Consider the following 12,324-nt stretch of genomic DNA (forward strand, 5'->3'; position numbering starts at 1 on the left):
CAGATGAAATGGCTGATCTGATAGCTCACTTTGCAGTGAGAGGTAGTTCTGTTCTCTGCTCTCAGCAAGGCACTCCCACAGCCTTCCTTCCTCTTATGCTGGTGCTCCTCAGGTTCTTTCATGAACCAATTCACAACTCCAAACTTGAGTTAAATCAGCTCACCAGAGAGTCAAGTCTACTGCTAGCAAAAGAGAAATCGGCATTGCACAGCCCAGGGAGACCTGCTGGGCCAGCGAGCTGTTAGAACACCACAGCCCATTTTGCTGAGTGAGCTGTAAGGTGTGGTTTCCCATCTGAAAGTTTGGGCTTATTGCTTCCTGCGCCCTCCTTAAGAACCTCCTCTGAATGCAGAGCTGTGGTGAAACAAGTTTTTTTCAGTTGTTTAATAGACAAAAATAGGGAGAGAGCGAAATTAGCATCAGAAACAGAGGGAGAACAAGAGCCAAAGTAGCTTTGCTTTCTTATCCCTTGTTTGCTTATCCCTTGTTCATTTTAAATTGTTTTAAACTTCATTTCTCTTTAATTTAATATAATGGAGTTGGACCCATAAAATGGTATGTACAGCCCTGCATTGCTCTGGAATTATTTTTAACACATACGGCAGGGCTTTAGAACAGCGCATCCAATGAAGGGGTTGCAGCTGTTTAGGAAGTCCAAAACTTCTGTCAAGATAGCATGAAGCTATTTGAGTAACAATTTAAAGTGAATCTTGCCATCTCTCTCACACCAAACATAGAAGCAATGAAAGATCAGTATTTTAAATAAAGCATCTTGTCAGACAGGCTAGAAAGCTGGGCTGTAGGATCCTGGTTTTCTTGTTTAATTGGCTGTAGAGAACACCACGATTGCTCGAATACCTTGAGGCTCCAAGTGCAGACCTTGCATTGTCCTAAACAGAAATAGCTGTAGAGACAACTTTTTCTACCCCATGAAATAGTTGGCAGCTAGCTCATACATTTGCTCCTATTTAGCAAAAAATTAGTATCTTCTACTCACCATGGAATGCGTAAAGTAAAGATGAGTTTACCCTAGTCCTAAGAAAGGAGAGGTGTTATGCACGTGACTAAGAAAAGCTTTTATCCACTGATCTCTTGTGATGAACACTTTCCTGCAAGGCATTTGCACTTACCTATTTGCTATAACACGCCTTTCCCACTTCCGTAAAACCAAAGCCTGCCCTCATGCTACCTTCTCTGCAAACTGGATTTGAAAATAATTGGTAATTCCCAGCAAGGGGAGGAAGTAGTGCACTCATGCCCTCACTAATCTTGCCAAGTGGTTTGGACACTTAGAAATTTGCCTTACTGTGAACATTAGTCCACTTCCTCTAGTTAGCAGCGCAAGTTTGACTGTGGCTAATAAAGCTACGCTCTATTTACTGCGCTGGGGTGCAAAGTGACAAGTTCAGTCAGCAACAGGAGTCCAAGGGTTGGGGACTGAGCTACCTGTCCTTGTCCCACCACTGACACCTTGCTGTAAATTCAGGCTGTTTCTTTGAAATATGAAATGCTCATCCTACCTGTACTCCTCCTTACCAGAATCTGTTTTGAGATCCATGCTGGGAAATCCCTCAGTGTCACACCAAACTTCTATTCCTTCCTCACTAGGAGCTTCTGTTTGAACACGAAGAAAGTAGTTGTGGAGGCCAGCCTGGAGGCTGGCCTCTTCTCAACCACAAACATTTCTTATCCGCCTTCCTAGTGTTTGGCAAAACTTAGTATATGGTCTGGTCTGCACAACAAGGTGATTGCAAACGCATTCATTTTGTCTTCAGTGAACAGTTGTATTCACTTTTGTATTCTCAGAGAACTCAAAAGTAGGATGCAGTGGTTACTAGCCAGGCTGCGTTACTCCTGAGAACTAGCTAATTTAATAATCCAAAAGTCTTCTTTCAGTCTGAGCCAGTGCTATGACAAACTCTTACTAGATCTTGTGGCCAAGAGCCATAAGCAGTGAGGCTGTATTTGAAACAGGAAGGGAAGGTGGGATGTTGTATCTAAGGAAGAAACAGCAGCAGCGTACCTGCCAACTGAATAGACGCTAGCCCTGAGGAGTACTTAAGGGTTTGGTTTGGTCTGAAGGGAGGATGGTCTAGAACAAGACAGGTACCACGCAGAGGAAGTTTCTTTTCTGTGTTCTTTGCCTCAGACTCTGGTACTACAAATGCTAGGTGGGAGCATCTGCTTCCCAGTACCAAAGTTGCATTAAATCCAAATGCTCAGGGCCTTCATTTGTCAGTGGCACAATTCATTACCTGAAGCAAAACTGCTGCTTTCTATTAGGGGCGTGGTCCTGCAGTCATGAGAGAAACAAAAACTCAGCTCAAAGGTTTCTTTTGCAAGAAATTGCAGAATTGAGCCCCTACTGTTTACATCTGAACTACTCGAGGTGGGTGGGGGATCTAGAGAAGCCAGTCAAGTCCTCACACTTACCCTAGTGCAATGAGATTATTTATTAGCTTAACTAAAGACTAAGCAGCCTTTTAAGAGAAGAGTTCTACTTGCAGCCCTGATTCTTATCTCCTTCTTTGTAACGTCTTTTAGCCAGTCACCAACAGTCACATGCACAAGTAATGGCTTTCAGTTCAAAACTTATGTTTCATCCTTTCTGATGTTAATTCCCAATACTGGTTAATCATATGTGTAAATCTTGCCTGTGGGCAGTACCCACGTAATGTTGTGAGTGTCAAATGTCTAATGCAGGAGGCTGGTGTTTGGAACCTAAGACAGAGTATCTTGAATGTCTATTTTAGTAATTAAAGCATTTTTAACAATATTCAAGACGTTCTGGTGCAGTTTTCTTTCCTAGATATTATTGTTGTCTTGCATCCTTTTTTCATGGAGCCCTTAAGACTAGCTAGTTCCACAAGAAACACCATTATTAAATAAAGCACCAAGAGAAGGGCAAGGAAAACAGTGAAAGAAAGAGAGACAGACTGGAGCTTTAAAACATATCTGCCATCATGAGTTGGCTCTTCTCTACTGAAAACTACCTTTCGAGCCCAGGAAGTGCTAAGAACCCAGGAGTGATGTTACAGCTCTAGAAATCACATCAGAGAAAACTGAAAGTAATTAAGCAGGCAAAATTCAGCACTGCATTTGCCAAAAGACAGACAGGTGTTTCCACCTCAGTCTTCAATTCAAAAGGCCCAAATTAAAAGCACATTGTACAGATAGTTCTGTGGCTGAAGACATCATGGCACTACAGGAAGAGACCCTAAATCCTCGAGGAGAGCAGATGCACAAACCAGTGGGTGATGTAGTACACAGCTCAATCCCTCAGTTTTATTGTTAAATTAAAATAACACAATGCAAAGATTCAAGTCAGTCACAGTCCTTGTAAGGGCAATGCATTCACTGGCAAGCTGCTGTTCCAAACTGACAACAGATCACTTGCTGGCAAAAGCCATGATTTGCTCCTAGAAGAGGGGAAGAAAAAGATAACTAATTCATAAACTGGTAATAAGCATATGTTTTTACATAGCAGCTATAGTCTCCTTCCCTTTTATATATATATGGACAACAGTTCTTTGTCAGCCTTTTTAGTCAAGTGCAGAGCACTATCCCTGTATGCTAGAAAATTAAGGAAGTTGCAGCATTCCTTTCCCTCCCGAGTAGCACAAACCAGAGGTGTTACCAACAGGTTCTATGCTTAGAAAAGAGGTCTGCATTTGGTTTTCTGCTTTAAACAGAGAAGCAGAAAGAAAAATTCTGAGCACTGAAGCATCAGCACAGTCCTCTTTTTAGTGCAACTAATAAAGACACTTTGCCAGTGGCAGCTACTACGCCTTAGGCATTTACTGCTCTTCAACTCAGGTAGCATCTTAACTGTGACCATAACACAAAGGAAACAGGCCACCTGCGTTTAATAGGAAGAAGGTGACTTGATTTGTGGAATAAAACATTCAAATCCAGAAATGAGGAATCTTATTTGAGGGTGCTTGGAGCTTTGAGAGCAGGTGGCTTAAGGAACCTCATGAAAATCCAGCAGCTAGGTCAAGACAGTGCAGAATTTAGGCAGATAGGCTGCAAATAGAGGGTCTGTGTTCAAGACTGAACCTCCTCATCACTGCCTTCCTCAGGTAATTTTCATTACAGAGACTTGCACTTCAGCCGTGAGGGAACAATTTCACAAGGCAAAACAGCACAGAAACAGATAACTCGTTTGAGCTGCACACCACATCTGTCAAGTCACCTGATGCCTTATTCTTAGTGAAGCTTCATAGGGCTGGTTTTTCATAGTGCATTTCTGGAATGCAGTTCAAGGTTCCACATTTTCATTCCATGGCAAAATAAAGCCAAAGACTTCTAATGACTTCTAGCCTCTAACTACTGATACAGAGTATAGACACTTGGATCCTCATCTTCCTTTGTACTGCAGGAGAACCATTACTACTGAGCCATCAGTTATTTAGGAACTCCTCAGGCTCATTCAGGACACAAAAGCTGAGTTTGAACAAATAGCAAAAAAATCTTCACAGCTTGGATGTTTCACAAATAGTTCTGGACTCTTCCTATGGCCCTCACTAAAGTGAGATTCTTACTTTGACAGGAGGCAGGGCATTTGTTGCTTGCAATCCCCATGTCCTCAGCAACACCAAGGGAGCCAGCCTTGTGGAGTAAAGCCTCTTTAGCACATCAATAGCAGCTATCAAGGAGACGTTATGCCTCTGACGTTCTGTCTCAAACTTTAAGAGATGTTTTAAGGAGCCTGGAAGAGATAATTGAATGCTCATATTGAAATTTACTTGCCACAAAAGAATTGTGCATCTTATCTATATAGCAGTCTCCACTGACAACTGAAAACACAGAAAAAGAACAGAGAAATGGCCTGTCTTAACAAAGGCCTCCTTCCATCAGCTAGTGGTCTTCATCTCACCACCTCTTTAACTACCATCCTGCAGAACTTTTTTCTTTTTAAAGCAGCTTTGAGATTGTGGGATGGAAACCGCATCCAAAAATCTTTAACTGCTCCACAGCCAATCGACAGAACAGTTTTGCTTCAAAGGTGCTTGTGCCTTTCAAACACAAGATAGCAGCATGCTTAACCTGCAAACAGAGATAATGCTTATCCTGATGTTAGCAGCAAAGGCCTGTAAGACTAATCATCTTACTGCCACTTCATTGTCTTGGATCCTTACCCAGATCTCTCCCACTGAAGGCTGCTGCACTGAGGTGATGGGCTAAACATGCAGTATCACCAAAGCCCAGGTTTACACCTTGTCCTGCAAGTGGGTGGACTCTGTGTGCTGCATCCCTAGAGCAAGAGAAGACAGAAATTTATATCCCTTCTTGAAGAAAGCCATAATGGCTGAGAAACCCCAGAAGGGATGAGTATAGCATTCCTCACCTCTTTGCAATGACCACCACCTTACAGCAGCATATACGCTTTATCCAGTACCTCCTTGCATGCTATGCTGAACTACCTGACTGCCTCTCCAGTTGTAAGAAGCAAGACAAAGGGGAGGTAACAAAAAGCATTCTGAAAGGAAAAATTAGGAAGAGGTAACTAGCCAAAGTCCTCTCTCAGATCATGTGTGGCCTTAATGTTTTTGTAAGTGACCTCGGCACAACAGGAGGTGTATCATTGGTAGATGGACATCATGAATACAATGGAGAAGTGGGATATCATTGAATAGAAACAAAACCAGGTTCTCTTATAAGCAGATTTATCTGTAAAGGATAAAGCCAGACATATTGATAAGGGAGTCTTGAAGTTAGAGAAATGAAATTAAATTTCATCTTATGAAATGTAAGATCACGCACTTTAACAAGCTATAAAGCACAGAGTGCTCCCAAGCACAGAGTGGCTCATAACTTGGAAAGATAAAAAGTATCTGAAGTGTAATACAGCATCCAAGAATTACTATAAGCTACCAGTGTATTGCAGCTGTAGCAGAGAAAAAAGTACATGCAGCCTCAGAAAGTAAAAGATTAGATATTTTCCTATTTCTATAGGCCACCATACAAAAGCCTATGATATCCCATCTGGAATAATTTGTAAATTTTGTCATTTGTGTTCAAGAAAGGTGAGTTTAAAACTCAAACTGGTACACAGAATGCCTGCTACAATGTTTGGGGAAGCATGAGATACTGGATTGTTTCGTTGTACTACACAAACCAGAAAAGGGAAATAATTATCTTGCAATTTACATATAAAGCACACACAACAGACAGAGCGCTACTCATACAAAAGGACTTTGTTGGCACAAGAGCACACGGTACAAACTGGGCATGGATAAAGTCAAACTGAAACTATACATTATTTCTCACCATCTAATTTGTTGACTGGGAGTTGCTATTTCTAACCACACGTCCCCCACTCACACGAGGGCTACCATTGGGGACCTTACCCGATAAGAGCCACGCGGTGCTGGACATACTCTGTCGCATGCCCCATTCCAAGAGGGAACATGGCTCGGCTCTCTGGATCTACTTCAGCAACGCTTGGGGGCAGCTGACGGACTGCAGTCCCTGAGGGTTTCAGGAGTGAAATAGCAGATCGAAACATGGCCCCAGCAGTATCAATGAAGTCAGAGTGGTTTACATTGCTCCACTGAAAAAACCAAACAAATCTTTAGATGTTAAGCCAAACTAGACATATAAAAGAATCCAGTTGAAAAAAATCCGAATGAGCTCCAAATACTGAATTTTAACCACTTGGACAAAACTATACAGTAGAAGAAACTATCTTCATTGGTTTAGGACATACAAGTTTCCAACTAGGATGAGCCTACCCTTCACACCTTTTGGAAGTTTCACACTTCTTCTGTGACTTTCAGAACTAACCTAATTCAGTCCCAAGGGGTCATCCTTTCTCTGCCAAGTGCCTTTTTAATATCATCCTCACCAGAGGAAGGAACTTGAGAATCCACCTCTCCCATTACTATTCTTTAAGCTGTAGGGTTCCGTTGTATTTCGCGTGATTACAAAGAAGTCAGCCTCATACCCGCCACAAGGCTGATACTCACAAAGGCGGAGTTGATGCTATCCACAAAACTTTCCTCATCCATAGCGAGAAGTTCCGACGCATGTTCATGAGATGTAGACCAGACCAGAGAGCTGGCAGTGTCAGACAGCTAGTTTAAAAGAATGTCAAGGGTAAGTACGAAAAGAAAAAGAAGCAAAAATAAATGATTTCCCCACTGCCCTGCCCCACACCAGTCCCTCTGCACATTATTCTTCCAGCCCAACTTGCTACAAATGGGAAATACCAAGGATAAAGTGAGAGAGCAGGAGGGGAAAACAAATGCAATAACTGAAAAGTAAAGGGCAGATGGACAAATTCTTAAGAGACAGAACCAACACAGAAAGTTACTAGAAAAGAACAGACTAAAAACTAAAAAAAAAAAAAAACCAAACAAAAAAAACCACCACAAAAAAAAACCAGAGACCACAAGCCATCTTACTGGAAGCAGCGCAATTGGCCCTGTGGGAAGGAACCTCTGCCATGCTACATTATTGTCGGTGGCCTACAGTGGAAAGAAGCAAGTGGAGTTACGAACGAGTGACCTGGATCACCTGCTTAAACTGTTCTGCTGCTTATGGAAAAGTCAATTTGCAGAATTTCACCTCAGACAAATGAAGAGTTGCCACCACAGCTGACTGGTCATACCGATGCTCAATATTCTTAATTTCGGCTTCCTTCCGGACTACAGAGTTATGACCATCTGCGCCAATCTGCAAAACAAAGAGATAGAAAGCAACCTCTTCAGCAGCTCCTAAGAAAGCCAATATTCCAATCTACAAACCTCAGCCTGTATGCACACATTTTTTGTTTATTCAGAACAAAAAAAGAAAGATTGCCCAAAAACCAGAAGATGTGGCCCCTTCTGCACTTGTCCAACTCAGCACAGTCTTCTTGCATCAGGTACAGAAAAGCCTATGCACCGTGTCCCATAGCATCTCTGACAGAGTTAGCCACTCACCTCACTCAAGCCCTCCACGTGGGTGGAGCGGCACACACGGAATCAGAACCAAATCCAGTGGAAAGGACTTGGGCAAGAGATGATGCCTGATCAACAGAAATAAAAAGTTTAGTTACCAGCAGTTTGGTCTGAAGTCTGCGTCCGTCAGATAACTCAATTTGGACCCAAGGGCTTGTGTCACAGCTGTGAGAGGGAAGGGGCCAGGTATACCCCACAGCTCTGCTCCTGTAGAAAACCTCCACCCGGTCTGATGGGAACACAAAGTACTATGGTCACAGCATGATACAGACGTGAAAAAAAGTAAATATCGCTACAACAGCAAAGGCCATGCATGTCTTAATGGCACCCTAAGAGCTGACCCTACAATTCTCAAGGCACCCTGAAAGAACAGATCTGGCCAACCCTTTGTCAGGCCTACTCTGGATAGAAAGCTCCAGATCTTTTCATTAAGTCTACTTTTGGAGAGACTATGTTCTGGAGAACTACATATGCAACTGTTTTCTTGCTGTGTAGCCTTTGGAAGACAGATTTCTCCCTCCCCCCCAAATTCAAGAAGCTGCCTATGTCTCAGATTTACTTGTTAGATGAACTTTCTCCCTCTCGTAACTTAGCACACACAACAGGAGGCAAGTAATGGAAAGCTCTCTGCAGGAAATAAAATATTAAAGAAGTTGTCCACTACCTGCTACTGCATCTAACTGTTTTGTGAGAGCAGACATAATGACATCATTCTCCACTATGTAACCCATGTCATCTAAGTCATCTTTCTCAAAAACGATCATGGCTTCTGAACAAGCATCCCACACCTACAAGAAAAAATACATTACATGAAGCTACATAATAAATAAGTGCTGTTCCTTTCAGGGACTATGAATGTATCCATCTTACCAGGAAAAGGATGCGGCAATCTAGAAATACAGAACTAGAGGAAATGTCCTAGATTACTGTCCATTCCCAGCTATTAAAGTACATCACATAATTCCTTTCATACAATGATCTAGCTTAATCTTAAAAACTAATTGCAAAGAAAGTTTTTTATCCCTACTTTCCTGTTACATAATTAACATACAAAGCTACCCTACCAACTTGTTGTGGGTTAAGCCCGGCGGGCAGCTCAGCACCACACAGCTGCTCGCTCACTCTCACTCCCCCCTGGTGGGATGGGGGAGAGAATCAGAAGAGTAAAAGCGAGAAAACTCGCGGGTTGAGATGAAGACAGTTTAATAGGTAAAGCAAAAGCTGCATGTGTAAGTGAAGCAAAACAAGGAATTCATTCCCTACTTCCCATCAGCAGGCAGGTGTTCAGCCATTTCCAGGAAAGCAGGGCTTGATCATGCGTAACAGTTACTTAGGAAGACAAACACCGTAACTCTGAATGTCCCCCCCTTCCTTCTTCTTCCCCAGCTTTATATGCTGAGCATGACGTCACATGGTATGGGATATCCCTTTGGTTAGTTGGGGTCAGCTGTCCCGGCTGTGTCCCCTCCCAACTTCTTGTGCACCCCCAGCCTCCTCACTGGTGGGGTGGTGTGAGAAGCAGAAAAGGCCTTGACGCTGTGTAAGCACTGCTCAGCAGTAATGAAAACATCCCTGCGTTATCAACACTGTTTTCAGCACAAATCCCAAACATAGCCCCATACTAGCTGCTGTGAAGAAAATTAACTCTATCCCAGCCAAAACTAACACACACCTTTCCCAGCTAGTACCCATGCCTCACTATCTACAGCTTCCATTAGGAATCAACCTTCCATCCTGTAACATCAAGACTCTGAGGACAGGTATTTCTGAGTAGACTGCTCCCCCAAAAAAGTAACAGGAATCATCATAAGCATGACCTGCCCTTTACCAAAGAAAAAACCTTTGGATCATTAGTGTCAGTACTTCTGAGAATTCAAAGTAGACAGACACATAGTATATTTGCAGCCCTAAGTAAGGCACCTGCATTCGCCGGAACGGTTTGAATCTCAGGCTGCAGACATGATCCCAGGCACCAAAACCTAAAAGAGAAAAAGGACAGAAATGCATGGAGATGCAGGTTCACATGTGACATTGAGACCCAATGTCAAAACTGAAGCTCACTCCACACCCTCCTCCTCCCTCCCTGACCATCAATGCCCAGACCCCGCTTGTACCGTCCCCAGACAGGGGCAGTCTGCCTCAATACTTTCACAGCTCCAGCATCACATTATTTTACTGATAACACAAGCCAGTAGAAAACAAACAAGAGCTTTCCATGAACACAGCAACTTAACAGTCAACTCTCACTGTCCCATCACTGAGTAATAAAACAGACACAAAAACGCACAGCCATCATTGTTTAGAACATTTCTTTCTTCATAAGGAATCAAAGCTCAAATCTGTCTTTAAAATTAAAATTAACCAGGAGAAGTAAGTTACCGGACAGAGCACTAAGTACACGCTTCTTTTGCTCTCTCTTTTGCTATAGAGAGCCCCTTTCACTAGCCTAATGTCACATATATTTATATAACAGATCAGACCACGATACCAGAACGCAGATCCCTGTTATCAAAAGAAGCCTGATTTAATCACCACATTCAGCATGTAGAATACTAAGAGACAAAGGCCAATAATTCCGTTGAGTTTAGGATGAAGGCAGAACATGCTCAAAGGGGTTCTGTTTAAACAAAATAAAACCAGCTCAAATATACTGTTAAAAATGCAAACAATAGAAATTATACTTACTGCTTAGGAGGGTTGCTGATCCTGGGGAGATGGAACTGACCCTGTTACTGTAACTGTCTGGCACGCGATTATATTCTTTCCTAGGACCAGCCTCCAGCAAAGCAATCTTCTTATCCTGGAAGTGGATATCATGCCCTAAAATAAGCAAATATACGCTTTGTTACAATGCTCCTGCCAAAAACCTCATTTCTTATGCCTGTATCAGTAACGCCTACGCATTTTTGTAATAAGATAGAGTAGATGCAAAACTTAATAAAGAAATGCATTTACCATACAGGTTTTGATTAGGCAGGTAAACTTTTGTATTTTAAAGCTTTATGACTACAATCCTGTTACTGAGACTGATGACCCTTTTGCAGTTAAAGCAAGGATTAATCATTTTCTTTTTGTACAAAGTTTACATTTTTTGTAAAAATTTGTGCATATTTTGTTATGAAAGTTCATTATTGAAGCATTAACAAGTGAAATCTGCAATGTCTACTCCAACCAAAGAACACATTTTTCAGAGCTTAAATGTAAATTCACTAATTAGAACAAGAGATCAAAATAAAACTTCTGTGATACTTAGCAGCTACATTTATGTTTTCTTTATCCTTATATTCTGACAGTGGAATAGCACAGGCAGTTTAGACTTTAACTTTCAGTTAATTAAAAAATTGAAGAGATGATCAAGTAAAGAGTAAATCACACTACTGCTGAATTAGCCATGCTTGTTGCATCTGACCGCTATGGTTGCAGAAGGTACTGAGACCAGAAACAGTGTCCTTATAACATCCAGAATTTACTACTACAGCAGTCCTCATAACAGCAGTATCTTGAGCATATTTTCTAGATACATAGATTTTCTAGATATGCATACATAACATAACCTCATCTCTTGAAAAGTCCCAAACCTGCATGTTAGCCTTAGATATCGCTGCTGGAGGGGATCCTTTTGCTGTCTCAATTCCACTGTGGTCTTCTTTAACAATACAAGCAGAACAATGGTAAGTTTGCAAGGTAAACCCTTATACTTGCAAAGCACTTATTGCTTAGGACCTTCGCTCTTTTGCTTTTCTTTGCATTCTTTTCTTTAGGCTTCTGTCACTATTACACCCTTCTGAACCAGCATTGCAAATAAAGAAGCAGCCAGTACTCTCAGGATCTCTAGATGCAAACCAAGCACAAATCCATTTTAACTTGGTATTCCAGAGTTTAAAATACAGGGTTAGAGAATGAAACTTAGGATCAGAAAAGCATTTTCAGCTATGGCTGAAATTAGCCATCAGTGATTTAAGGGTTACCATGTTTGACAGAAATACAACAAGTAGTCTACAGAATTCAAAGTAATGGCTACATTAAAAAAATATATAAATAGGATAAGGCTCATCATAGCGTTCAGGTATCCAAACAGCTTTAAGTCAACCTTAGAGTGCTGTCACAAAAGGATGGGGGAATAAGGAAACTCCACAACAGGATCTTGAACGTTAAGATCCTAAACGGTAACCACATACTTATCTCACACTGTCACCAACAGGGATTAATAATTAAGGTCGACTTATGAAAATAAGCAATACCCCCCACACTGAAACACGCAGCTTTTGCGAAAACTGCCAGTTTTAATTTTTTGTGCAAGCGGTGAGACAGACAGCGAGGGCAGCGGGACACAAAACCCGCTACTCGTTGCACTCACAAAACACGGGTGAGGGAGGCC

The 12,324-nt window shown here is 41.9% G+C and overlaps 1 protein-coding gene across 1 annotated transcript; it reads right to left on the bottom strand.

The window, feature by feature from the left end:
- Positions 1–3,271: 3,271 nt before the first annotated feature.
- On the bottom strand, positions 3,272–10,786 carry COQ6 (coenzyme Q6 monooxygenase; the record flags this gene model as incomplete). Its single annotated transcript, XM_009584832.1, has 11 exons — positions 3,272–3,419; positions 4,545–4,711; positions 5,142–5,257; positions 6,354–6,556; positions 6,972–7,079; positions 7,410–7,472; positions 7,573–7,680; positions 8,045–8,175; positions 8,611–8,734; positions 9,867–9,925; positions 10,632–10,786. Coding segments are annotated over 11 exons (1,264 nt in total), but the record flags the coding sequence as incomplete, so codon positions are not given.
- Positions 10,787–12,324: the final 1,538 nt, after the last annotated feature.

This window comes from Fulmarus glacialis, unplaced genomic scaffold (genome assembly GCF_000690835.1).
Source record: "Fulmarus glacialis isolate BGI_N327 unplaced genomic scaffold, ASM69083v1 scaffold34340, whole genome shotgun sequence".
Classification (NCBI taxonomy): domain Eukaryota; kingdom Metazoa; phylum Chordata; class Aves; order Procellariiformes; family Procellariidae; genus Fulmarus; species Fulmarus glacialis.